Source organism: Mchenga conophoros, linkage group LG16 (genome assembly GCF_057382185.1).
Source record: "Mchenga conophoros isolate Kocher_MC1m ecotype Shallow Benthic linkage group LG16, M_conophoros_male_GT1.1, whole genome shotgun sequence".
Taxonomy (NCBI): Eukaryota; Metazoa; Chordata; class Actinopteri; order Cichliformes; family Cichlidae; genus Mchenga; species Mchenga conophoros.
This window is the reverse complement of record NC_140541.1, coordinates 17,430,521-17,458,127: the sequence shown is the minus strand read 5'-3', so window position 1 is coordinate 17,458,127 and position 27,607 is coordinate 17,430,521. Positions and strand designations below refer to the sequence as shown.

General features: G+C 41.4%; 3 protein-coding genes across 7 annotated transcripts in view; 2 read left to right on the top strand and 1 right to left on the bottom strand.

Moving 5' to 3' along the window:
- Window positions 1-1,547, top strand: part of cmss1 (cms1 ribosomal small subunit homolog) — a 33,429-nt gene extending 31,882 nt beyond the window's left edge. Inside the window, exons 9-10 of the mRNA XM_085249570.1 lie at window positions 2-90; window positions 1,410-1,547. Of these exons, the coding sequence (XP_085105696.1) occupies window positions 2-90; window positions 1,410-1,493 (173 nt within the window). The 3' untranslated portion in view covers window positions 1,494-1,547. The remainder of the gene's footprint in view (window position 1; window positions 91-1,409) is intronic.
- Window positions 1,548-2,137: 590 nt separating this feature from the next.
- Window positions 2,138-5,610, top strand: cdc50c (Cdc50 family member C). The gene is made up of 7 exons (XM_085249569.1): window positions 2,138-2,335; window positions 2,570-2,686; window positions 2,974-3,081; window positions 4,195-4,285; window positions 4,366-4,509; window positions 4,581-4,793; window positions 4,920-5,610. Exons 1-7 carry the CDS (start codon window positions 2,138-2,140, stop codon window positions 5,105-5,107), a joined length of 1,059 nt encoding a protein of 352 aa, XP_085105695.1. The 3' UTR covers window positions 5,108-5,610.
- Window positions 5,611-6,625: 1,015 nt separating this feature from the next.
- Window positions 6,626-27,580, bottom strand: dcbld2 (discoidin, CUB and LCCL domain containing 2). 5 transcript variants are annotated; one of them, XM_085249327.1, is made up of 15 exons: window positions 27,198-27,580; window positions 23,373-23,597; window positions 21,393-21,530; window positions 18,324-18,375; window positions 18,167-18,239; window positions 15,949-16,082; window positions 15,737-15,777; window positions 14,968-15,168; window positions 12,514-12,638; window positions 11,875-12,022; window positions 10,793-10,927; window positions 10,616-10,706; window positions 10,462-10,511; window positions 10,243-10,377; window positions 6,626-8,521 (listed from the first exon to the last, which is right to left on the bottom strand). In XM_085249327.1, exons 1-15 carry the CDS (start codon window positions 27,298-27,300, stop codon window positions 8,127-8,129), a joined length of 2,046 nt encoding a protein of 681 aa, XP_085105453.1. In that variant the 5' UTR covers window positions 27,301-27,580; the 3' UTR covers window positions 6,626-8,126. The 5 variants fall into 5 exon arrangements, with proteins under 5 accessions (XP_085105453.1, XP_085105451.1, XP_085105452.1 ...); XM_085249325.1 differs by having other exon boundaries at window positions 10,787-10,927; window positions 27,198-27,579; XM_085249326.1 differs by having other exon boundaries at window positions 10,243-10,380; window positions 27,198-27,579.
- Window positions 27,581-27,607: the final 27 nt, after the last annotated feature.

Genomic DNA, 27,607 nt, shown 5'->3' with positions numbered 1-27,607 from the left:
GAGGGTTTGAGCTTGCAGGCATTGAGATACCTGGTTCTGGACTGGAACTGGAGGGACCAGAAGCTCAGAAGGATGGTGGACATTCCTGAGGTGAGCTACTGCCCCCTGCTGGGCTAGAAAAATGTGTTTTTATTGCTGTTACTCCACTTTGACTTGGAGCTTCTTTTTCTTTTGTTTATAATAATTAACATGCAGATTTTCCCTGATCATTGTTTCTCTGATCTCACCGTAAAGCTGCGCTTAAGATTGGAAACGTATTTCTTTAGTTAATTAACAAAGAAAAAGAAAAGAGATCACCTGAAAAAATTTGTCTTTTTTTTAAGTAAAAAAAAAAAAGAAATGCTAAGATTGAAAAAATATTGATGTCAAAAAGTGACATTTTTATGTATCAGCACGTTACTCAAATTTGAAATCAAATGTTGTAATAATTTGAATAACTGGATTCCTGATTTTTATGATCTGTAAGTAATAATCATCAACATTAAAACAGAAAAACCTTTAAATATTTCACTCCTGTGTAAAAGTTAACTTTTAAAATACATTATGAAGAAAATTAGTTTAATTATTTGTGATGCACTTTTTTTATTTTAGATTTGGCTTGTTGTCTACAAGAAAGGAGGAAGAAATTAGTGGAGATCTTTTAATTGAACATATACTTTATGAACGTGGGATGTTTTAAACCATTATGACTTTTTTCCAGCGGTTAACCCTTTAAAAACTGGACATATTTGTTTAGTCGTAGATTCTGAAGCCTGGCTAATTTGACTTTAGTTTTGTTTTCCTAGAATTCCCGTCTCCGGCAAAAACAGTGTTAAAATGTGAATCGTTTCAAATATTTCCATTATTTTAAATATCCTAAACATTTATCCTGAATTAATATTTTGACCTTCCATTATTTTGTGTGTGCAATGCACTGGGTGTATGCTGTAAGCTGATGACACTGTGGAGGTGGCACAGAGCGTGGGTTAAGGAGCAAGAAAATGGCTGTGGGGGGACTTCCATAGCTGTGTTGTCTGCTCTTCTCACCTGATCCATTTGATACTTTTGGTTAACTAATAGAAGTCACAGATGCTCCTGGTTATAAGTGATGTTTATGCAAAGTTTCATTCAGATTGATGCACCTGTTAAAGAGGTGAGGTGGTACAAGTTGACATATAGATATGCATATGCTACAATTATTATAGTAAGAAAAGACTTTACATTGAAATTCAGTTCATTTTGATTTCATTTACATGGCACCAAATCCAGCAACTGTCGCCTCAAGGAGAACCTACAATATTAGATAGAAGGAGCTAAAAGTTATTCAATATTGAACCCTATTTGCATTGCAGAGTAATCTTTTTGGAGAGGATCTTTTAGTTTTTCGTTCCCTTTTAATTTCACTTCATATTTGCCTCTTTTTTTTTCAGATCAAACAGGATCTTATGAAGCTGTTGGAGAGTGGCGTCTTGGCTCGCTGTAAGGAAGACAAAGTCAAAATTGGACTATTTTAACTGACTGCTTGACATTTAAAGGGACTTTGTCTTCACTATTCCTTGTGCTGATCCTGTCACGAGCTTTTAATATTTCCAGAGCCTGTGTGAAATGTACGGCATTGTTTGTTCACTTTTGTGACCAACACAATGTCAGGGAGTGTGATGAATGAATAAACAGACTTCAAATTAAAGCCACATCCTTTTTTGTTTACTCTGACCTTGGAAAGTCCCCCCGACTGACAATGTGAGGTCATGAGTTTACTTAAACCACCGGGGAGCCCCATTCAGCATCCTACAGATAGAAAGGGGCCCAGAACCACCCCGATATCTCCCGCAGCCAGTGACGATATAAAATCCTGTTCTGTACAAGTCTGTGTGTTGTAGGACGGAAGTACACAATCTTGTGGTAAATTGGAAGTAACAGAAAGAGGTAGTTGAGTAAAGAATTGCGGTTAATAAGTAACAGGACACAACGGTCGCCCCCACGATGCAAAGCCTGCTGGGAAAATCCCTTGGCAAGCAGAGGGGTGTGTGAGTGTGTGTGCAGAGAGATATCGCTGAAATAAAAAACAGGAAGACAAGAGGAGGGCTGGTTTACACGCAATTTTTGAGTCTCCAGCTGTCAATCAAGTTCTTCTTCTGAAGCCAAAGCTCTCGCTCTCATGGGGAAGGTGAAAGGCAAGCCCGGGCCCTTGGCTCGGAGACCCGACAACTCTGCTTTCAAACAGCAGCGGTTACCTGCCTGGTCTCCAATGCTAACTGCTAACACCGTGCTGCCTTTTTTCTACTTTATGGCTTTGATGTGTCTGCTGTTGGGAGTATGGCTGCTTCTCACTGTGCAGAACACCCAGGAAATGAAGGTGAGTGAAAACCACATTTGCTTCTAAACACTCACTTTCAGTTCTAGAAATTTGATGGCGTAAGAGCGCTATGCATTTGTCTTTGTTCATGTCAGAGAGGCCCCAATGCCTCTGTGTGCAATAAAAACAGGGTGTGACAACATCAGGAAAGGTCGAAGGTTATGTTTGAAAAAGTTTAAGATCAAGTTCACTATCGGCACTTTCCCCTCTCTCTCTCTCTCGTTGTCTTTTCAGCTGGACTACACAGAGGCTGAAACCTGCAACCAGTGTTTTGAAATGCGTAAAAATGTGAGCAACGCAAACGAGCCCTGCACCTGCACAGTCAATTTTAGGATTGACAAACCATTTAAGGTAAGAACCTCTCGGCACAGTGACAACATAATCCTAACTTGAGGGCCACTTATAATCTTACTCCAGAGGCCTCAGTAGCACACGCTAAGTATGGCACAAAGCTCTGAAACAGCTTGGAAGCGGGTCTCATGTGAAGATTATTACTCTCACACTCTGTATCTAACAGGCCCCACTGTCAGTGCTTGCGTTTGTTGTCTGTGCTTTGAAGCTTAAAGCTTAAATTCATCTTAGGATTTGTGGTTCTACACTCATCCACTTGACGATGTGAATGTGTGTGTGTGTCCCAGGGAGATGTCTTTTTCTATTACGGACTCCGTAACTTTCATCAGAACCTTCGCAGATACATGGACTCCAGAGATGATGGGCAGACGGTTGGAAGGAAGAAAAATTTAAAGGTATCATCGTCATGTCATCAGAAATGCTGACAATGCCAAGAAATAAGTATTTGCCCTCTTCCTCATATCTTATTTTTCTCCATATTTGTCACGCATGCATGTTTCATATCAAATATCATCTGTGAAAAAGTAATTGCCCCCTAAACCTAATCAATGGTGACGCCACCGTTGGCAGCAGGAACTGTAGTCAAGTTTTTGTATCTGGCGTTGAGTGTTTCACATCACTGGATGAATTTTGAACCACTTGTTTTTTGCAGAATTGTTTTGATTCAGCCTCACTCGAGGGTTTTCTAGCATGAATGGCCCGTTTAAGGTCATGCCTTAAGTGTGGATTTTGATTAGGCCACTCCAAAACATTCATTTAAATGTATCTGGAGTCATTCAGAGGTGACTTTCGGAAGTTTCGGATCATTGTCCTGCTGCATAACCAAGTATGCTGGAGCTTTAGTGATCGCAGAACATTCTCCTTCGGGGTTTTCTGGTAGAGAGCAGAATTCATGTTTTCATCAACTACAGCATTTCACCATTGTCCTGAAGCAGCAAAGCAGCTGCAGACCAGCAGGCAACCACCACCATGTTTGACTGAGTGTGATGCATAAAGCTGCTGGGTCACCTTATGCATGGAGTGACAGTTCTGAATAAAGAGATGGATCCGTCTAACTCCAGAGGTTAAAGAAGAGGCTGGGCAGCATTAGGAGATGCTCATCTCCTCCCACAACACGGCTTCTCTGAGATGTTCAGCCCCAAAGAGCCGTTATAGAAACAGGACCACACTAATCATGCAGAAACTTTGACTTGTATGGTCACTAAAGCTAAGTCATGTCATCTGTTGTACTTGGTTTGTGAAGATAAAAAAACAGAAGTACGGATGAGCCACACCCCTGATAATGCTGGGTGATTAGTGGAAGCAGCGCTTTCATGTTGTTGGCGGAGTTAAAATTAACCTTCGGTAGTTGAATCTATGACAACAGACCTTATTTTAGTGTGTTTCATGTGTTTCGGGACCACATGCATGAATCTTCAGCTACCAGACATGCGTTGTAGTGTTTAAAGCTGAAGAAGCTTGAATTTTACTTGAATGCTCGACTTGATTAAATATCACATCTTCCCTAGGACCCAAGTTCATATTGTGAGCCATTTTTGAAAGATCCCAGCGGACGCCCGATTGCTCCCTGTGGCGCTGTGGCCAACAGCATCTTCAACGGTAAACACAACTCAAAACACACTGCATCAGTTAGCTGCTCTACCCTTCCTGTCACTCTTAACTTGCATGTGTTTTCCCAGACTCCTTCGTCCTGTGGTATCATCATCCCAACGGCAGAGGTGAGGTTCCTTTGATGCGGGAAGGCCTCACGTGGTACACGGACAAATACATCAAGTTCCGCAACCCAACGACTGACAACTTGACTCTAGCCGAAGTGTTTGAAGGTAAAGGAGGAATTTTTTTTTTCTTTCCTCAGAAATCATTTTGTGTCACATTTTAAATGTTTTCCCCACAGGAACGGCGCCACCTCCATACTGGCAGAAGCCCGTGTACAAGCTCGATCCCTCCAATCCCATGAACAACGGTTTTATCAATGACGATTTCATTGTATGGATGAGGGAGGCAGCTTTCCCCAACTTCAAGAAACTTTATGGAATCTTATTCCGAAACGACAACCCCTTCACGAAGGGGCTTCCAGCAGGCAATTACAGCATCAATATAACCTACAGTATCCTTTCACTGTGTTAGAGGCATCTTAACTCCCAAATGCACTTTCCCTCCATCTTTTGTTATTCAATTTAAACACGCTTCTCTTTGATCAGATATTTTTGGCCTTGACCTCCTGCTCTTTCAGACTTTCCCGTGCAGTATTTTCGAGGCAGAAAGGAAGTGGTGCTGACAACGGTGACCTGGTTTGGAGGTCAGAACCATTTCCTGCCTATTGCTTACCTCATAACCAGCAGCCTGATCCTCCTGACAGCTGTCGTCCTCACGGTGGTCTGGTGGAAGTTTGGAAAAGATGGGAAGAACATGAAGGAGTGAAGAAGAAGAGGTGCTTCAGGAAACTAATGAGAGGAATGCTGGGAAAAACTTACAAGCAGATTAAAAGAGATTATTGCTGGGTTGATTTGAAGTTTTGTTTTGTTTTTTTAAGAAACAAAAAGCTAAGTGCTAAACATTTGTGAGTAAATGATGGATGGGGAAAATGGTTTAAATAGGAATGTTTTCGATTTTGCGGCAGCACGTGAAGGAAAACTGCTTTCTTTTTCAGATCCACGCGTGTGACGGGTTTATCGTGGTGCTGCTGTGTTTACACATCTGAGCTGTGTTTACTTGATTTTTACTTGCTGAAGTTTGCTTTTATAATACACACCATTTCTCATGTACTGTTAATATGTATAAATATTTATTAGAATTCTTACATTAACAAAAGCACAGATCCAACTTTTATTTTCCTAATGCAAAGTGTATTCTTGCATCCTTGTGTGCAAAAACTGTCAAAGTGCCACATCTTAAAATTGAATAAAGGATTGTAATTAAAACGACCTGTTGAATCAAGTGTTGTTTCTGTCTTGGCTATAGCTACTTCACACCACACCATCATTTGACAGTACTAAGAATCTGCAGCCTAGCTAAATGCAAACATTTACAGGTTCAGTTGTTAGCATATTGCTGTACCAAGTTACCTTCAGACTTACAAATTGAGACTACAAGCATGGGCAGGTTGAAAAAAGTGGGTGTAATTTTGCAGTTTTTGTCAAATAAACGTACTGAAGGTACTTTGGCCCCTCTCTTATTTCCCAACGGGTCACCGCAGCAGATTGAGCCACATTTGATTGTAGATTCGATTTTACACAATCCCGTTTATCCAGGCTTGGGGCCGGGAGTACTCTAGCTTCTTAGACTGGGATTTTGTCTCCTGCCAGTCTTCCGTGTGTTAACTGCTACACTGGCAGTCCAACACACTGGACAAGCAAATCCTGAGGAAGTAGTTTGATACCCATGTTACTCTTTCTGGGGTGGGGAGAAAACATGAACATAACACGTGGCAGTATTTAGCAAGTTGATAGCTCACAGTTCAGACTAAAGGGGGAGGCATCTTTTATGGTGTGGGGTTGTCACGTTAAAAAGCTTTCACAAAAAAGAACAAAAACAAAGGAAAAACATCCATCCATTCTCTTCGTTATCCAGCTCGGGGTCATAGATGGGATGGAGGCAATCCAAGCTGTCATAGGGCAAGAGGGAGAGTACACCCAGGACAGGCCACTAACCTGTTGGAGGGTTAACACAAAGACTGTTAACCCTCCAACACTCGCATTAACACCTATTGTCAATTCAGAGTCACCAATTAACCTAAACCCATGCATGTCTTTGCACTGTGGGAGGAAGTTAGAATACCTGCAGAAGAACCCAGAGAACCCACACAGACAACGAGAACATCCAACTCCACACAGAAAGGCCGCCGGGCTGGATTCAACCCAGAACCTCTTTCACCAAACATTAAACAGAAACAGACAAATAATTAGTAAATCTTCTTGAAAAATGCCAAGAACTACAACATTTTCTTTTAAAAACTCTTTATTTCTATATACAATCAGTGAGAGCCACAAACTCAACCCTTCTGTGACCAGGGAGCACCTGGAGCTCTGGAAAACTGGTTACTGAGCACGATCAAAGCGTGACAGTGGTACAGCTGTTGGAACAACACCTTTAGGATCAGGTTGTTGTTCTTGTAAAAGATATGAAGCAGCTTGTTCTGCATTTCTCCTCCACCTGCACATGAGTAGCACAGGCGAAGGAGAGGAACGCAGGTCTATCGGTGCTACAGACGACGTCCTACTATAAGCCACACTGTAAATTGTCCAAAAACCCCACAAGGCCAAAATATGACGACAGCTTTATGCACGTACAGACACTGATGCACAGAGATACGAATAATGGAACAAGTCACAACGCCCAATTTCATCACCAGACAATCACCACGATCCACAAAACACGATCTAAGAAACACACAAACTATAAAGTTATCACAGCTGTAACATGTTTGCTCATCTACCGCTTTTTACTTGTACCTTTTCTTTCATCCAACAATGTAGAAAACAGAAAAAAATAAATCATTAAGACTGCGCAAATGTTTATTTGGCTAAACTTGGGATGTTGGCACGATTGTGAAAGTCGGCTCTGTTGTGAATCAACATTGCATAAACACAGAAAAGGCAACGTTTGGTCTCCCAATACTACAAAGAGTATTTTCAAAGGATTTTTGGACGTTCACTGGATTGATTCTCCTGACCTTTTCTTTTATACATCTATAAAACAAAATTTATTGTCAGTCAGGTGTCGATAACAGCGCGTTACTGAGTGGCGGGATGCTTACTATTAAAGAGTCTCTCCTTATCAGCAGGATGTGAAATAAAAAATAAATATTCATAAATCATTTGAGTTTTTAAACAGGATTGCAGTAATGGAATTACTAGAACTATACACAATTTCAAGTCATGCTTTTAAAACAAAATAAGACAACGACGTACCGTGGAAAGCAAGAGTCTCGCTGCAAACGAGAAACTCCTCAACATGCAATTAATTCAGTACGAAAACCCTCAGATTCGATGGATGTAAATCATCGGGTACATTTCAGTTGGATCTAGTTTAGTGTGTAACAGACAGCGGCAGAATGGAAATCACAGTTTCACAGGATGCAAGACCTTTAAAAAGAGAAAAATAAAAATCACAAAACAGGGACAAAGTCTTTATCAAATAGTAGTCAGCTTTCTTCTTTTCACCCTCCACTCTTTCCGTTCATCCATTTCCGACTCACGCCTGGCACGAGCACATTCATCTTTGTGATTTCAGTGATAGGACTCTAATGGCACTACACAAGCTGTTTGTGGCCATGCAGAAACAATTAGGAAACAGACATCTCCGGATGAATCTAAAGCGAAGGTAGTGTTCATTCAAGACTCAAGCACAAAGCTCAACGGCTCTCAACTCAACCCCATCTTTATCCTCTGGGTCGCGTTGGTAGTGAGGGGCAGATTAAGGCCATGTGCATTCAAGCTTTTCAGCCCTGTCCTGTTGGCTTTTGAGTGCTTTTTTGAGGTACCTGATAAGTCAGATCCTCAGTGGGTGTGGCAAGTTCAGTGGAGGTTTTGGGTCTATCGTATGCAGTGCTCCCTGACTGGCCACTGTCTGTCCACGGATGCAGTGAGCCGGGCCTGGTGCCCATGAAATTACACAAAGTCGAGGGCTGCTTCAAACCCATGTCAACCACAATGGGCGTAGCGTATTCAGATCCTGAAGATGGCAGGGGTTCGGCGTAGGCGTGGCATAAACCTGAAGAGATGGGGGCGTCATACAGGTCTGGATCAGAGTATCTTGGGGAAGGCCCATCATCTGGTTTAAAGGTTGACCTTGCTCCTAATGTTGTTACGCCACTTACGAGTGGTTGGGCATATTCTGAAAGGAAAGTGTACAGTAAAGAAATATTAAAAATCAAGGGCATCATACAGATACCAGGTTACTTCTTGAAATTGCTCCCAAATTCTCTAGAATGCTAAGCAACTAAGGAAACCGATTAACAATTGAATTTCTATGTTACAAAAGCCTTTAACTTTCTAATTTTATAGAAGCAATCTGCAGCTGCACAGAGGTTTGTAGCAGCAATCCAGGATGTGGGAAATCAAACCGCTAACCCTGCAATTAGTGGAACTAATTGAATATCTAATCTCTTCAAAACTTAACTCTGCCCTGAAGTGGGAAAAACTGGTATATATAAAAGTATGTTATTCAATCCTTTTTTTTTTTTGTTTTAGCCAAATACTCTACAGAAAGAACAAAACCAACATTTAACTGATAAAAATAGTTTAGACATGTTAAGAAGTGTGATTTATTTAGAGGACATCAGATAAATACCACTCAGATATTGAATGTGTGCTACAGACAGGAAGTGAAAGTCTTTGATTCTGGATTTGTGTGAAAAAGAAAACACTAGATAGAAACACATTTTACAGTGTTGTGAATAAATATTTGCCCCCTTCCCAATTTGTTATTTTTTTGCATATTTGTCACACTTAATTGGTTCAGATCAAACCAATTTTAACACAAGTAAGCACAAAATTTTGAGTTTTTAAATTATATCATTTATTAAGGGGGCTAAAATACAATTTCCCCCACTTAAATGTGATTAATGACATTTTTTGGAAACCTGTGGAAAATGTCACTCTCCACAACCAGACCTGATTAAGACCTGTTGAATCAAGAAATCACTCAAACAGAACCTGTTGTACCTTTCGAACCTGAAGCAGGCTAAGAGATCTCAAAAAGCAACACATCATGCTACAAGCTAAAGAAACAGCTGTGAAACAAAGTCACTGACAACTATCAGTCTGGAGCTAAAGTAGAAAAGGGCTAGAAAAGCATTTCTAAGGTTCCAGTGAACCACACAATCCACAATAGGAGAAATTTCAACAAAATTTTGCACATCGACAACTCATCCAGGTCACAAAAGACCCCAGAACAACATCAAACCAAGAGTCAAACATGGTGGTGGTAGTGTCATGGACTAGGGCTGCTTCAGGATAACTTAACTGCAGTCATTGGTGGAATCCTGAATTCTGTTTTTTTCCGGAAGTCCTTGAAGCTCACGCACACCTGGGTTACGCAGCAGGACAATGAGAAGACCTTAAACAAGCTGTTCATGCTGGGAAAAGCTTCCAATGTGTCTAAATTAAAACAATTCTGCAAAGAAGAGCCGTCCTAAATTCCTCTGCAGTGATGTCAAAGATTAGTCGTTATGTTACTGCAAACATTTGGTTATAGTTTTTGCTGCCAAGGGTGGCACAACCTGTTATTAGGTTTAGGGGGCAATTACATTTTCGCGCAGGGCCAGGTAGGTCTGAATCACTTTTTCCCCCTCAATAAACGAAATCATCATTTAAAATCCGCACTGTGTGTTTAGTCTGGTTTTCTTTGTCTAAGATTAAAATTAGTTTCATGATCTGAAATGTATAAGTGTAACAAATATGCATAAAAACAATATTTAAAAAAGAAATCAGGGTGGCTGCAGATGCATTTTTCCAACACTGCATGTCAATAAATACAAACCTAATTCGACAAAATTAGCACTGTACTAAGAACGCCTGGTTACTTCAGCAGCTACTGCAGGCGACAGCATTTACCTGCAGGTTCAGCATGTAGCCCTGGTACGACACCCCTCCCCGTTAGCCGGCTGACTTCACTGCTGCTGTATCGCACCGAATCCTCCGTCTCCACCATCTTGGAGGGCAGTAGCTGCTTCATGCTTTTCCACCAGTCTGCTACAGATGCACAGAGGTGCAACAGTAAGTCCACAAAACACATCCAGGCAAACTGAGCTGTCCTGCACGGCGATGACGTACCTGTGCTATCCAAGTGAGGAAGATCATACGTTCCCTCAGAAGTCTTTTTCCTGCCAGAGACGAGTAAAGTCAAAAGGGCAAAAAAAACAAAAAAACAACAACCCCCCCCCCCAAAAAACAAACACACAAAAACACGAAGAAAGAAGATGAATACCTGTTCTTCCAGTGGCAAGCACAGCACACAATCAGTATGAGAGTCACGACCATGACCAACACGGGAACCAGGACTGCTGCCAGAGTCACATCTAAAAGGGGGGGGGGATGCACAAAGTTATTATAATATAAAATACTTTTTTTAAGTGTTGTTGTCAAAAACTGCACGCACCTTTACCAGTGTGGGGAGGCATGGTGGTGTTTCTTATGTTTGGGGTAGGTGTTGTTTGGCCAAGGTGAGGTGGATGTTTTGTGCCGCCAGGAGTACGACGGGGAGGGGACATCCTTGGCCTCAAATCTGTCGTGCGCCTTTCTGCAAGTAAATGAATACAAATGTACTTCCAGTACGGTGCTAATGTCTCAAGCCACCCTGCAGTTCTTTATTTGTTGCTGGGAAAATGGAAACATTTTTTTCTAGCAAGTTAATGAAATGTGGAAATATTCAATGGAAATCCACAGTTTGTACAATTCTAACGGGCTTGAAAGTCAACATTTGGTATGACCACCTTTATTCTTCAACACAGCCTGAACTCTACTAGGCAGCATTTGTATAATCTATTTAAGCAGCCTTCAGGAATAGCTGTCCATCTTAAAAGACATTCAAACCTCTTCTTTGGATGTTGGCTGCCTTTTGTTCTGTTCCATCAAGATGATTCAACACTCCTTCAGTAATGAGATCCAAGCCCTGGGAGGTCAATTCATGACTTAGGGGTGTTCCATTGTGTTTTTTTCCCCCCATTCAGATATGTTTTTACTGCACCAACTTTGACAACACCTCTAGCTGAAATACAGCCCCAAACCATGAAAGCAGCTCCACCATGTTTTACATGTAAAATGGTCACTGCTGTTTGACCTCCCCTTCCACTGATTTTTTTAGTTTTCTTATTCTGTAATTTGGCATCTCTTTTCTCCATGTTTCCTTTCCTTAAGACTTCAGGTTTCGGGCCAACCACTCTTCCTCTGAAACCATCTAGTAACTAGTAACAAAGATTTTAAATTTAAATCTAAATTGAAAATTGGCTCTTTGGTTAGTTTGAGACAATTATAGTTCATCCGAGTTTGGTGTCGTTTTTTTTTTTTGCTTAAATTATTCATATGACAGTATTAAGTAGTTGAATAATAATCAGGTACAAGAAAAACTTTGGAGAGAAAGCCTAGCAAAATATAAAGAAATGAGTGGTGTCTCGAAACGTTTGCACAATACATACATCTGTGTTGATCAGCTCACTTTGCTGATCTGCCAGTAAACACCCCATTTACCTGAAGGAACTTGGCAGCCAAGCAGCTCCAACTTGAGTGCAATTCTCTTGTACCACGAGATGGGATTGATCCTCACAAACCGGGCCACGATTGGTGGAATGAAGTTATTCCTCACCTCGTCTCCGTAGTTGTTGTTGCCTTGAAAAATCTAACACAAAATAATAGCAAGCTCTCTTATTTGTGTCAGAGGTTTGAACCCAAGTGTAGTAACAGCTGCAGGAACAATTCAGTTTGAGGACAAATGCACTATAAGCTGATTACTTTCCAACTTGGCAAGCTAATAATTACTTTCCTCCACACAATATGAGACTGAGAATCCCAGTAGAAAGGAACTGATAGACAGCAGTTTCAGCCCAAGAACTCTGCCACTAAATCCATATACATCCATTATTAATGCCCGAGTGTCCAGACTTGTCTACCACAGCACTTAACTCAAACCACTGACTGCTCCAATTTCCTGCCATAAACATCTCTTAGTCAATAGTAGCTGCTCTGGTAACAATCCATATTAGTGTCTCTGCAGACTTCTAAAGTGATATTTTGGTCCATCTGCACCAATTGGAAGAAGGGGGTTACGTCATTTTGCTTTGCACTCTTTTTGTTTTTGTAACTGTTGAGCGAGCAGGGTTTATTGATTACCTTGTTTTGTACAGAATTTGATTCTTTGTAGCCGGACCACTGCTTGCCGTCGTTACTGTACAGGACCCGGTATGCTGAAACGTAGCACTTTTCCTCGCTGAGGGTAGAACCAGTGGTGATGATTCCTGGACGCATGCACAGAGAGAGGAAACAGGAAGATGTCGTACAGCTGACTCGACTGAAAGCTCAGGACTGCGGCTGTGTCCAGAATCACTCCCCATTTACTACATCCTGTATTTACCGCCTGCCGTTTTTATCAGAGATGAGAAGAGATACTGAGTTCTATGGAAACCACAGTCTTGCATCAGGCATTCTCAAGCGCCACATGCAGTAAATGGTTTACATGGAATGCATTTGTTGTGAAGCTTGAGCTCTGGTATCTCTTAAATCTGTTTTGATGCAATCATCATCTCAGCTTTGATCAAGTCTTTGCCTCTGTTGTAAATGAGATGGCGTACCTCCCCTCACTATATAGAAATTATATTATAACATAAGTAGTAAAAAGTCATGATATTGTAAAATTGTTTATTTCATTAATGTGCAAAAGGTTTATTTTATTTTACGTATATAGTGCCAAATCACCACAACACTTCCTCAAGGCACTTTATATTGTAAGGTGAAAACCGTACAATAATAAAGAGAAAGCCCAACAACCAGACGATCCCCTTTGCGTTAGCGCTTTGCAACAGTGGGGAGGAAAAACTCCCTTTTTACAGGAAGAACCCAGCGGCAGATTTAGGCTCAGGGAAGGGCAGCCGTTTGCTACGACCAGTTTGAATTCTATTTTTGATATATATTTTTTTTTTATATTTTTTTGTGGCCTGCCAGTGGTGCAACTGCCCCGCCCCTTTTATAGAGGCTCTGAAGTAAGCAACTGCCTTCTGAATTGAAAACAACAATAATGACTCATAACACAAATGTCTGGAAGGGGCTATAATTGTGCCCATGGCATGCACACTACATATACACAGAAATGTTCAAACATTTTCCTAAAATACTGATGAGGAAGCTCTGAGTGGTATCTGAATGTCCATATAGGCATTCAAAGCTGTATATGTACATATGCATGTGAGTGTATGTACATATGTGTTAGGGCTGTTCGATATATATCGGATGACAATATAAAAACGTCTATCGTATCATTTGCTATCGTTTGTTTCGTGGTGTCGCAAAATAAAGTTTCGGGCAATATTTTTTTCATGGTTTTGATGGTCACTGTAGTGGCTATATTAATTTCTTAAAGTTCTCTCTTTCTCTTATATTTAATAGAACCACACTACAGACGGACAAGCGCCTGTTTTTATGCGTTGTGGTTAGCAACAACAACGGTAAAACCATCGCATGTCCGCTGGTTTATTTTCCACATAAACCTTTCACAATAAAGCTCAAGATCCTGTTGACACTTTTCAAAATAAACTGAATCACGTGAAAGAATCTGCAGAGTATTTATGGATGAGAAGCAAAAAAAGAGCCGCCAGGTGGTAAAAAATAAACAGACTCAAACGTTAGAACAGGCTTTTCCCCACATCACGCCGTGTAATAAATACTCACAAAGAAAACGGCGGCCGTTACAACATATCTAAAAATGTATAGTTTCATGCATCGGTTAAAACATTCGACTCCAGCTACACGACGCCCAGCTGGAAACACTTCATGCAAGTCGAGCTGCCCGAGATTTACAGAATTTATAGAAAATGTTACATTTTTGTGATTTATATCGTTATCGGGACGATAGAAGTCTTATATCGGGATATGAGATTTTGGTCCTATCACACAGCCCTAATATGTGTACATGAATACATTAATACGTTCACTCTTTACATGTATATATCAATGGATAGGTATAAATGCACCTGTATGGGTATGTGATTTGAAAGTAAGATATTATTGTGATCATTCACTAGACAGGAGGGGGAAGGATTGTATATGTTAATACTTCTTTCTACTCAAACATTAAATCTAAGTTACTTATATACAGTTGATTAAAATAGTTGGTGTTTTATTTTGTTGAATGTCTGTATATGTCAACTGTAGTTTAGTCTGTTAAATGTTTGAAATAAACTGATCTAACTGATTTGTGATAATATTACAAAGCAACAATGCATATAAGAAAAGAGAAATTTACAGATATGTAACTCAAAAGCTGCCAAACTTTCTTAAACACTGAAGCCACTGCTCATAAAGGTTTGCAAACTTTATCAGCTCGCCTGAAGGTGACCTTGTTTTGTAAAGGTACAGATTAAGTATGTGGTCACAGTTTATCCTGAGGATGAGGTCAACGTTTGTGTAAAGGAAGGTGTCACAAGACAACGTCAGAGAATCACCAGCCAATCATCCACTGAAGCCTGGTGAGATTTTACAGCTAAGCCTATAACCTAAATTAGAGACAGTGGCTATAATGTATGTGTTGTGTTTATTGAATGAACATAACTTTGTTATTAGAATTTTGTTTACCTGTGATCCGCTTCTCCTTCTTGAGATCTACCTGCAGCCACTGCTGCTGGTCACTCTGAGAAGAGGCCCATGGCAGTCCCTCCTTTTTGAGCCGTGCCCCTGACGGTGCCCACACACGAGTGCTCCAGTCCAACACAGACGAAGCACTGAGCTGAGTATAAGCAACGCCCCCAGATGCCAAACCCAGCGTTCCATAGCAGCCTGAAAGCACAAACAGACCCTTAGCTTCAGTAATAAGAACAGAAAATCTTTAAGAAATGAAATAAAGTTTGGGTTGCATTACATTAAAAGGTAACCTTCAAGATTTACATCCTAGTTGATAATGCCTGTAGCAACAGAAATTCCAGGGGAACGTCCCCCAAAATATTTGGATGTCCAGTCTCTGACATAAGATTTGGAGCCCTGTAGAATTTTCCAGCTCGGACATTGATATTTTCTTTACAGACAATCACATTTTAAAAAGCCCCCTGACAAAATAATGCCATACAAGCACCTAAAAATACCCCTACCAAAATAATGACAGTAAGGAAGTGAAATTCATCATAATTCTTTAAACAAGTGTCTCTTTCCCTTGTTTTTCCCCCGTTTGATAAACTGAGGATGTTTCTTAAGCAACCTATAAATCATTTAAGCAACTTACTTACAAATCAATTTTAAAATTGTATCTTGTATTTCTCACAAAAACATGTCATCGACAGCAAGTGAACAGAATCTGAAAATCATGTCCTTAATAGGAAAAACAATACAGCAAAGACCCTGGATGACTCACCGTTGGTCGTGAAGGTGAACAGGCTATCTGACCGAGTTCCTCTAAGGAGTAAGAAAGAAGATCCAGCAAATATTATGATTACCAAACTGTCAGAATCATTTATATTTGCATATATATTTAACCTTCTCTAGGACAGAGACCAAGTACATTTCGTTTAATAAGAGGAGCAAACAGAGAAGAAGAGCATGTGTGTACTGTGGTGAATCTCTTACACAGTGGAAGTGACATTGTTAGCCAGTGTGCCCTCATAGTGAGAGATGCCTTTGCTGTTGACCACACTGATATTCCCTCCTGCTGCATTGGACACCACACCTGCATGGATTGCTGCCACACACAGAGAGGAGGACTGTGGAACGAAAGGAACAAAGGATTAAACTGATATATTCTTATCATTATGTCCTTTTGTTGTTACAAACCAGATCAGATTAACTAAAGAGTAAGTGAGTCAGATCTGACTCACCAAAATAAAAGCTACAACTAACATCTGAAATGTACTTTTCACGAGATTAAAAACAAATTCTTGCTATTTGTAAATCACTCAAGGACATTTAAAGAGGTTGAAATTTGAATGAAAGTTAAACAGTGTCATCTCAGAGAGACTTTGTTTTCTACTATAACCACTTTAAATCACCTAAAAAGTCCACTTCTTTCACCTTATCAGACCTCGCAGGTCACAAGAGAAACATCCAGTCTTGAGGTTTCTGTTTTCTACCAGTCGTTCCTGTCTGCATGAATGCTGACCGCATGTTGTAGTCTTGTGACTTGTAGTCTGTTGGGCCATTGTCATTGATGTTGTTAATGTACGACTGGTCATATTAGTTTGCAAAGATTTTCAGCATAAAGTCTGAAAATCTTTGCTGTTCAGATGCACCCCGCCTCTTCCCCTGTGATAGCTGGGACAGGCTCCAGCCTCCCAGGATAGGCAGAGGATGGATTCCCCCCCCAAACAGAGGACCCACAAGTTGTTTCATCAATAGAAAAATGCTTGATTGAAAACCATATCTTTACTACCTCCCAAACACAGACTTTGAAGAGTTAAACTTTTTGGAATCATGAAGTTTTGGGAAAGGAAAGACAATCTGAGTAGTAGTGGCGTTCCTATGTGGCACACATGTGGTGCCATTACAAATTTGCTCCATTTTCAAGCTGCTGAGTGGAAACAGGCAGTACCGCTTTGCAGCATAATCGCTTAACCTTCAAACCGAGGGAGATAAAGGCTGATGAGTCAGGATGATGTCACTTCTGTGCACAGAGGATAATAAGTGGCAATGAAGGTAATGATTCCCTCCCAGCTGCATTCCTGTCAAAACCTGGTGCCACATCACTGAGAAACTGACAAAACCTGATCCCGCTCTGGCCACGAGCTCCTTCCGATGAGCAGCTGGTGGTGCGAGGGGGAAAATCGTCTTACGGGAAAGACCCACGCTGGCATTGTGGGGGAGGGGGGGGGGGGGGGGGAGTATAGTGACAAGCCCACGCATGTATTCACAAACACACGTAGCAGTTAGAGGCTGCCACAAGCAATCAACACTTTCCGTGTGACTCTTAAACTTCCCCAAAAACACATACCGCAGCCTTAAGAGAGCCAGCCAAAACCCCTAACACAAACACAAAGCAATGCTCCAAACCACAGTGCCCTGCCTCCAGCAGAGGAAACCACGCTAACACGTGTTATAAGTGGGAGATGGGAATTTTAATAAATAAATAAATACCAGAACATGGATCACCGAATAAATCTGTGAAGTAAAATTATTAAAAAAAGCTGCAGGATTATGATCTGGGTGTAGAAACTGATCCTTGTGAGAGACGCACACACACTCACCATCATATTCCACACTCCCACAGACACAATCATGAATGAATCACATGCACACAAGCAAAAGCGGCTCAGGCATGCACATACACAAAGGGTTTCTCCAACCTCTAATCACACTGATTCACTCTTCAGGCTTTTTGCTCTCCAAAAAACACACACACACACACACACACACACACACACACACACCCACCCCCCCTCCCCTGCAGCTGGACTGGATTACAAGGTTATTATTTTCAGCCAAACTATTATCTCACCTCCCTTTCACCCGCTGACCCTGCCCCTCCTCTGTTCCTGTGGGGCGCCTCGTTCCCTGAAGCACAACCCCACGCTCCTCCCTATCCTCCCGTCAGCCAGCAGCACCACTCCCTCTCTCGCTCCCTTCCTCCCTTCGCTCCTTATGAGACATCCTCAAGCTCTAAACATGAGGTCATCAACCAGAGACTTAGTGTCCGTGACCTCACACGCAGCGGGAGTGCTGTGAGGTCATCAATCCAAGACACGTTTGAGCCACCGCTCCTTTCGCCTCCTTCACAAAGATAACTTGTAGCTAAGAAAACATAAATAAAAGCGATGCACGTGTATGTCTGTGCATAGACGGGGCGTGTACCCACCTCTCTGTAACCATTGGGTATAGTTCCAGAAATCTCCTCTGTAGATGTCAAGCAGCCTGCCGGACAGTACTTCCTAAAAAGAGAGCGGCACGTTCACAGTTCATATCCACCAGTATAATCAGTGCGCCGACATGCACAAAAAGCAAACTCTGTTTACCTGTACTCTGCCTCGGTGAAGTTCATTCCCTTGTCCACGCAGGTGATTAGATCTGCAAAGGCAAATAAACAGCATCAGAACTGGTCTCTGCATGTTCTTGATAAAGTATCACCCACTTTTATTTTCTTCTTAAATCCACCCTTTCAGTTTCTTTACCTTTTGAACCGTTTACCATATCCAGCTAATCATCATCGTAATTGCTGATTAATGTTAAACATACATTTCGACAAATCCAACGTTCTGACTAAATTTGGCCTCACGGTGACAGTGAGCGAATCATAAGCCCCACTGGGATTCCTCGGAGTGCCACGAGGGTGGGTACATTAAACATTAAACAGCTGTGAAGCAAAGTGGTGAGATGGACCATTCAACAGAGTGCACCGCTGCTAGAATGGCTAAAAGCAACCATCCAGAGCACTCAGGTTGAAATGTTTTTTTATTTATTTTGTGTTGTTCAAGCGAGCAGATGTTCAGTTCACTCTCACTGGATCACAGCAGACAAATAAACACAGCAAAGTAATTGCATTAAGTAGCTGGAATCAGTTCATTTTGGAGCAATTTTGGTTGTTTTTCACATCCAGGTCGAACACGTTAAAGTCATCCAGTGAAGGATGTGTGTTATTGGAGAGGTATGTCAGTTGGGTGTGGACGTGAAGTCCAACAGGATGATGTGGGCTACTAAGAAGTGTAAATAAACCTCGTGGAGATGGTCAGTGTGTGGGAGTCTTCACCACATTACAAAGAGAAAAATAAAACCCTTTATCTGGCAGACCAACCAATGAGTCAAAAAAATGACAAACACCCCCAATCACCATGGTTACTCAGTTACTTAGCTGTGCAAACTGTCCACCCACGCTCATCTGCATGCATCAGTTACAAGACGACATCACGCACATCAGCGCCTTTGTGGAAAAAGTGGCTGGGCGCACTGATGGCCTTGTTTGCCTTGCAGTGATTCAGTCGAGCTGAGATAACCGCCAAGACAAAAATATTACTGCATCGCACACACGTCACTGCTGCGGCTTTCTTCTTGTGGCTCCAATTATCCATTTATCTCCAAAGCATCCACATGACGAGGCACGTCTTCAGAAACAAGGGAGATGCTTACTAAGGAAATAAATCTCTAATTTTAAATCCTTGGTAATTAAGCTAACGTACAGCTTTGTCCCCATTGTCCCTGTGCAGAACTCTAACATGAGTGCCTTGGATCGAGCTGCCACCGGCTGTTTCTCGTGTCCGTTACAATTCATCTAATCCTGCAACCTCACTACTGTGTAATATATCACAGTTGAGCTCAATTAGGACTTTCTCACAGGATGCAAGTCTTACAATAAAACCACAAACCATGAATATTTTTTCAATTACTCTCACTTCCTTTTACCCCTCAGTGCCATTGTGGCTTCACTGTGGCTTTGCCCCTTTTCCACTTCCCAAAAAGTCTGGATTTTCCTTCACCCCCTCCCTGCTACTTTCATTAACTACACTCAGCTTTAACCATCACAGCCCAGTGGGAACACATCCAGTAAGAAAACAGTAGATTTACTTTTTTCCCCCCAGTCATGGCATGCTGCTAATTTTCAATCTGACTAAACCCAAAATTGTGCACATTCAGTGGTTAGCATCTGCTCATGCCACCCCTCGCTGTTCTCGCATTTATGTAAGAAAAACAGCCATCTGAAACGATGCCCACTAGCATGATCACCCTGCACATACTGCAGCTGGAATTCCAGACAGTCACAGCAGAGCAGCTCCTTATCTTTGCTGCATGTTTAAATTCGTATTCAGCGGTGAGCAAACACCACATCGTAAAAAGCCTCTCATGCGGCCTCGAGCGCCGTCGCCACAGAAGTGAACACACAGTTCTCTATTCAACTCCCACCTTTCTTTTTTTGTGTGGTCTTTTTATCACCATGGATATCGTTTGCATATAGGATAATGAGGCATGCATGTCATCTACATTGGTCCTGATCATAAAAACATTCAACATACATATAACACTGTCAGTATGAGAACATATTAGCCGGTGTGTGAGAAGGGGCATTTTGCACAAACACACAAATATTTAGAACCATTTTCTTTTTAAACTGGGGGGAAAAAAGCCAAAGGATCTAAATCGAGCAATCACATGAAAGGATGTTCTGCAGCCTCTAATTGACTAACTTGTTGCAACTAATATATGATATTAAATATCCAGGCAATACAAAAGCACTAGTTTTCAAATATGACTTAGAGTGACACTGTTTTTAAGCACAGTGGACATTGAAGAAGGGTTATTTCCCAGAAACTAGCACCAAGAATGTGCACAATGGCCAAATATCTATTTATTAGCATGCGCGTGCTTTCAACTCCATTACATCAGTTTGTTATTTACCAAATGGAATTCTTTAAGAGGCAGATGATTAAATTAGCAAAATAAAATGACGAGTCACCCTCCCTGCCCAGCCCCATTAAAGATTCTCTTGGTTCCAAGTGTTTGGACACATCTGAATTGGCCCAGTGGAAAAACTGCATGCACAATCCTCAAAAAGATGTTTAAGGCAGCCATAGAAAGTCAGACCTGTTCCAACTTTACCCATTAGAAACAGAAAACTTAGACAGTCCCATCTAGAGGTTGCAGTGTTGGCCAATTAGGTGTTAGGTGTATCACTTTTGCCCGGACTGATCGACTGACGTTTTCATCCACTAACACCGGCAGGATTTTTGACAAACATAGAGAAAACTGGATGATCCAACAGGAGGGAGATCTGCAGTTCTTACACACCAACAGTAACAGGTTGCCAGCTTTTAGACAAACCCATGTGTTACTGATCTGCGTGCAAGACTTTTCCAGAACACCCAGATTACTTCAGAGCTGTTAAAATAATGTGAAGGTGCAGAACGAAATAGCTGTGATTAACCCAAACTCACAATCGCTGAATCAAGTCTTATTCCCCCACCCCCGGGGCCGAAGCAGACGTGCACACAAGCTCAAACTTGAGATTTCTGAACCACACGACTGTTACTGCAGGCTGGGATGATAAGAAGACAATGAGAGACTTCGGCGTGGGTGAGCTGAGAGTCTGCCGTTACCTGCGTGTTCAGTGGTGGAGTAGGACAGGTAGAAACCGCGTCCAGTATGGTGGGTCCCACTCATGAACTGCACAGTGGCCTGGTTGCCAGTGGAATTGAACAGATGTTCAACCTTCAGACCCAACCCGCAGAGCTTCACTGTTAAGCAGAACAGGGAAACAAAGAGGCTGGTCAGTTACACAAATTAATGCCCCAAAAAAACAAAACCACAAAAACAAGATTTCATCAGTTTCATTAAGTAAGATGGACTTGAGGAGTGTCTCGGATATATTCTGGGAAAATTCAATCTAATTTTCTTTCTCCAGGATTCACCAAGTTAAATGCAGGTCTTTATAAGACCCTTCTGATAAAGAGCAACCTAACACCTCCTTCATGGTCATAATGGCCTAAATTATAATATAAATATATAATAATAATAACAACAACAACAACATATATGATGCAGACTCGTCAGCCACAGACTGATATATTTGTTGAGATATTCATGTGCACCATCATGTATTATAATACACTTTCCAATGCTTTACATCCATACATAGCAATATTTTAGATTGATATAAGGCAACAGTGTTTCCAAAAACCTTGGGACAATGTCAATCTGGTTATTGAAAATTTTCACAATCAGGCAGCAGCTCATCCGGCTCAATTCACAGGTTATTGCACGTAAAATGACAAATGTGACCTTGACCGTGAGCGCAACATGTGCACATTTCACTAGAATTTGACCAATATTCTAGGAGGCATAAACTTGTTGCTGAGGCTGTGTGAGATGAAAGCAGAGTGCAGTATTTTGTAAATCATTTAAAGCCAACATTTGATTGGAAATAGCACAAAGACATAAGAAATGTTACAACTGATTATTTTAAGCATTTGTTACTTTAAATCTGATATAGCAACACAAACGTAACAACGCATTCAGACGGGGGGGACGAAAGATGGCTGGCTTTGGCAATGAAAACGAGTTTTGCTCAGTTTATACTAAATATAACACTTGTGATAATAGGCCAAAGTTTTCTTATTGCTCTGATAGCTTCTGATCTACCAAGGTTAGACGTCTGATGGTAAAAATATGAGAAACTCAATAATAAAAAGGCTCAGAGACGCTGCTGTGCATCTCTATTAGTAGTATGTATTAGCACCTCGTATTAGCAAAGACCAATGTTGGAAACAAACGCATGACCTTAGCAGGCTTTATATTCCCTAAGCATCATGCAATGACTCTGACTTTAGCGTATTAAACTGCCCAAAAACACCCATAGCTTAAAATAATCCACCCTTGGCTGCGATCAGGGCGAAATCTGCCTAATAACTTACAATGGCGAGGTTATAACAGTGAAAGACAATAGGTCCTCCAATTTCCTGACATTTAACTCCTTTAATGTAATAACCACATTTCTCCTGTGCCTATAAACAGATAATGTTCATTATCTGCTCATAAGACGCGTTTTCCAAGCTCATCTGAAAGAAGAGGCGTTTGCAGGCATTTCAAACGTCCGCACACAACATTGAAGTGAAAAGCCAGACATCATCAAGAAAAGGAAGACGCAACAGAATTAAGATAATGGGTTAATAACAATGACACAGTCTCTTCAGTAGTATGGCAGTTCATTATTTGTAAGAAGAGTGACAGAAGAAAGGAAAGCTAGAGAAAAATGATTAAACTGTGGGTACAGTCTCTCTCATCTTTGGACACCGGCCAATCATGACAGAGTGGGTGTGAATGTTGAACTGTCGATTTCAGAAAATTGTTAGACTCTGACACCCAATAGGCAGTGTTAGAATGACGCACAGAGAAGGGCTTTCCAAAGATCAGTCCAAAACCTGACAAAAACCTATCACAGACTGATCTGCTGCTTTATATAGAAACAAGCAGGATTCCCTTACTCTGTATTGTTTACTGCATGTTTATTTTTAACAACAACTTGGATTTGCCCTCTACAAAACATTAAGTCTAGTTTAACATCCGCCTGTCACCCTCACCAATCTCGCTCCTGTTTGGACCGATGCCGTTGTACAGGCGGAGGTAGTTGACCTGGCAGTCGCTGTCTTCTAAGTCCAATAAAGCAAAGAGAAAATGGATCCTCTTGTCATGCGGCACACTGATCTCCCACTCGCACACAGTGTTGTTCGGATACGTCCTTGGGTATCCCAGAGAGGACAGAGTCCCACTCTCGGGGCCAAGTACACTGGGGCCACAGCCATCACCTGTGGAACAACAAAAAAAAAAAAAACAGTTTGGGTTTCAAGAAACGCAAGAAAAAAAAAGTGGGTGTGATTTACACCATCTAAAGTATAAAAGTAACACCACATCTCTTGGTTACTGGGCAAAAACTAGCTTTTGTTGAGTTTGTGTTCATGGTCACTGAGATCTTGTTGCAATAGAGGATATATTTACTCAGTTTCACTTAAAACAAGCAAAGATATGTAAGGTTTAATGTTTCCTTAAGCAATTAAATTGCAAAAACGTGACAACTGAGGTTTATTTTAAGTCAGTTCAACTTGCACTGTCCTGCTGAGTTACCCCGCAGTTCAAAATGATCCCCAATACAAGTATAAACAGGCAACGAGCTAGCAGCTTATTGCTTCACATCTGGCTGGGGCTTTACCTTTAGTCTGCTCAAACTGAATTAGCATTTTGAAAAAGTAAACAAAATAGTTGTTATACATAAAATGTTTATATCCATAGACCGTATATAAAAGATGGCTCTAACCACAATGACATCATAAACTGGTCAGAAAAGTTCTGATGCGATTCTCTGAATTTTATGGAGAGAATTTCTAGGAGCAGCCAAGTAGGGGAGTGGCTCGACTTTGCTGGTCTCAGGATTGCTCTCTTGACTTCGTCAGGTGATGCTCTCGACGTCACACTTGGGCGTTTTGCAGCGTGAAGCGGAAGAACTAAAGTAGTGTAGTAATGTAGATGTGACAGTAAAACTGTTGATTAGCTTGTCTGTCTACATTCCTACCTTGTGCTATGGACACAAGCAGTGGGTAGTGACTGAAACAATGACGTTGCATACAAGCAATGCAAATGAGCTTCCTCCAGAGGGTGTCTTTGAGAAAAAGGTGAAGAACTCGAGGCAAGCATCGCCTTTAAAAGGGGCTAACAATGACAATGCATGTGAACCCTGGAAAATGTCGAAAGCTGTCCTGTTCAACATATCGATAACACCATTATCTCATCAGGCAATCACATGACTGCAGCTCAATGCATTTAGACAGAGAAATTGTAAAGTTGACCAAGCTAAGAATCATAATGAGGAATTAACGTGATTTTAGGGACTTTAAACGTTCTTTTTGTTGCCCGATGGACTAGACTGAATTGAATATTTCAGAAACTTCTGATGTACTCTGATTTTCCTGAGATCCATTTCTTGGGAATATAGAGAATGACCCATAAAAGAGAAAATTATCCAGTGGGTGGCAGTTCTGTGGGCAAAAAATGCCCAGATGATGTCAGAGGCTTGACTTGACAGGAAGGCAAAAGTAATTCAAATAACCATTCATTACAACCAACGTGCACAGAAGAGCATCTCTGAATGCCTGATACATGAAACCTTGAAGTAGCGGGGCTACAGAAGCAGAAGACCACACTGGGTGCCACAGCTGTCAGCTAGGGGCAGGAAACTGAGGCTACAACTCACAGACCCACAAAATAATGCCTGGTCTGTTGAGTCTAGGAGGTAGGATCAGAATTTGGCTTAAACAATCAGGAAATAAATGATCCATCCTGCCTTGTATCAACAGTTCAGGCTGTTGGTGGTGGTGTAATGGTGTGGGGGATAGGTTTTTTTTTGTACACTGCCACCTCAGCACCAACCGAGCATCATGTACCTGAGTACTACCTTTGACATCAGTGACAGTGTAGCCATCTCCTGCAAGATAAACCACCATGTCGCAAAGCTCAAATCATCTCATACTGGACTCTATAACATGAGTTGACTGTGCTCAAACAGGCTGAACAGTTGATAGATCTCAATCATGTCAATATGGACCAAGATCCCTCAGGAATGCTTCCTTGGTTTAGCTATGCCATAAAGAATTAAGGCAGGGGTCCAATCGAGTACTTAGCAAGGTGTAGCTAAATGTTGTGGCTGGTGAGTGTATGTTGACCAATATGAACTAGTATCTTTCTTTCTTTTCTTTTTTTTAAGCAGAGCATAATACAGAAAAAGATGTTTGGGCTAATTTAGTGAGGGTGTCCTCACATAACCCAGCTTGCTTTCCAGAGCGACTGATTCCTGTTGTTTATAATGACCTTTGCGGCACATGCAGAAGTGTCCAGTGCTGCTGAGTCCAGCAGGGATTTCACTGTAAGTCGCCCACTAGCTTGTGAAACACTTATAGAATGACCAGTTTCTCACTTTAACATATCTCCCATACTTTATGCAAAATCTATACACAAGAAATTCAGATGTAATGACACTTGAACTTCTTACTTTTTGAAAACTTATAGCATTTGGTCAACAACAAAAACAAAGTTTTTAATGCTGCCATACTTTTAATAACAGTGCCTGTTAAATTATGTAATCCAATGCAGTAATGGTGTTCAGTGAAGGGCTAAGTATTACTTCTTGTTTAGTTTTTATAGACCAAAAAAAAAAAATGTTGGCTGTTCTCCAGAGAACAACACATGAACCTGAAAGTTAACGATTACATGTAAGATGATTTAGAGACTTTTTCAAAAATTAAAAGCTGTGTTTCAACAGAGCGTGTGTGTGAGAGAGAAAGCAAAGCCTCAGAGTCTGTGGATGTTGTGTGTGGCTCTGAGATAACACTAAGCAGTCACGCTTCATGGTGCTAACTCGATGTTCTGTGGACCTGCAGTTACGTAAGAGCCTCTCAGTGGACATTATCCAGATGAACAGGACAAAAACAAAGCAGCTTCCCTCACCCTGACTCACAAAAGTTACCGAGCAACTGTATGGTGCTTAACAGGAGTGCAGATTACTTTCATAAAAGGAGAGCTCTCAGGCTCAAGAAACAATACTAAAAGCAAATGTCTATCATCACACCCATCTATTAATGTGAATGTACAGTTAACGTGAACTGCAAGTTATGACACACTATGTCCACGTGTTTACAGCATTACCCCCACTGCTACCCCACCCCCAATCTGAGGCCACCTGAGGACTGTTGACTTTTAAATAAATATATATATATATATATATATATATATATATATATATATATATATAGCTATAATATAGCGCAGGTTAGCATCCTCCAACCAAAATATATTGTTACCCGGGGTTGTTATGCTAGCTTTAAAGTAAAAATTGGGCTACCTGAAAAAGGCAACAAGGCCACAAGCACCCAAACGTGCGGTCCTCTCGTAGAGACCTCAAAAACCAGATTCCATTAAAAAAGTCTGTCAATTTAAAGAGAACAGGGGCACCAGGAAAAGCACATAAGCAGCATACTGTTGCTTTCAACGTTAGCCAAAACATTTCATGCAGCACGTTAATTCGGTAAGCACCCGTTTTATAAGGCGGCAGTTATTTCCCAACAGTATCAGTTTTTGTAGGAACCGGTTTGCCTGGTTTTACTACAACCGTCTCACACCAAAAAAGAAAAACATCACGACGGGCGGTGGCGAGCTGTGCTCAATTCCACGTACACGCGCACACACACACACAGGGCCATGTAAGGTAGGTTTAAGTTTTGTTGACCATGACAACACACTTTAAACATCCCACGAAACATCGACACGTCTGTGTTTACACTTTAAATCGGCATGGCCGCGGGTTTCCGCGGTCACACACAGCTCGTCCAGTTGTCACTGCACTGCCGAGTGGTACAAACCTTTCTGCCCTCCACAGCTCTCCGTGGTGAGAATGATGAGTATCGACAAGACGAGAACCCCGGCCCCTGTCGGTCCCCTGCCCACCATTACCGCTCTGCCCATAGCAGCCTGCAGTCTGAATGCATAATGCTTGCTTCCTGGCCGGCTGATTCAACCTGTACCGTGGAAATAAAAAGAAAGGCAACCCTTCATCTCTTCGAGATACAGTCCGCGGGTGGTGTCTTCCTGAGGATTTTTTCTTTGCTTCTCTTTTCTTATCGCTCAATAGTCCAGTGGTTTGCGACAAACACACTATGGAGGTAAACGCTCCACACGCACACACACTTATCCAATCTGTGGAGCTACTTCCTCCACTCCACCGAGGCTCCTCCTCCTGGACTGGGATACCCGAGTCCCCCAAGTGGTCTAA

Excerpts from the sequence above, each read along its gene's own strand:
- dcbld2 (XM_085249323.1), bottom strand. The coding sequence starts at position 27,300 with ATGGGCAGAGCGGTAATGGTGGGCAGGGGACCGACAGGGGCCGGGGTT. Across the intron at positions 10,928-11,874 it reads TGGCTGCCAAGTTCCTTCAG|AAAGGCGCACGACAGATTTG; the intron begins GTAAATGGGGTG and ends ATTTACTTGCAG. Across the intron at positions 10,512-10,615 it reads GCTTGCCACTGGAAGAACAG|GAAAAAGACTTCTGAGGGAA; the intron begins GTATTCATCTTC and ends CGTCTCTGGCAG.
- cdc50c (XM_085249569.1), top strand. The coding sequence starts at position 2,138 with ATGGGGAAGGTGAAAGGCAAGCCCGGGCCCTTGGCTCGGAGACCCGAC. Across the intron at positions 2,336-2,569 it reads AGAACACCCAGGAAATGAAG|CTGGACTACACAGAGGCTGA; the intron begins GTGAGTGAAAAC and ends TTGTCTTTTCAG. Across the intron at positions 4,794-4,919 it reads CAGCATCAATATAACCTACA|ACTTTCCCGTGCAGTATTTT; the intron begins GTATCCTTTCAC and ends CTGCTCTTTCAG.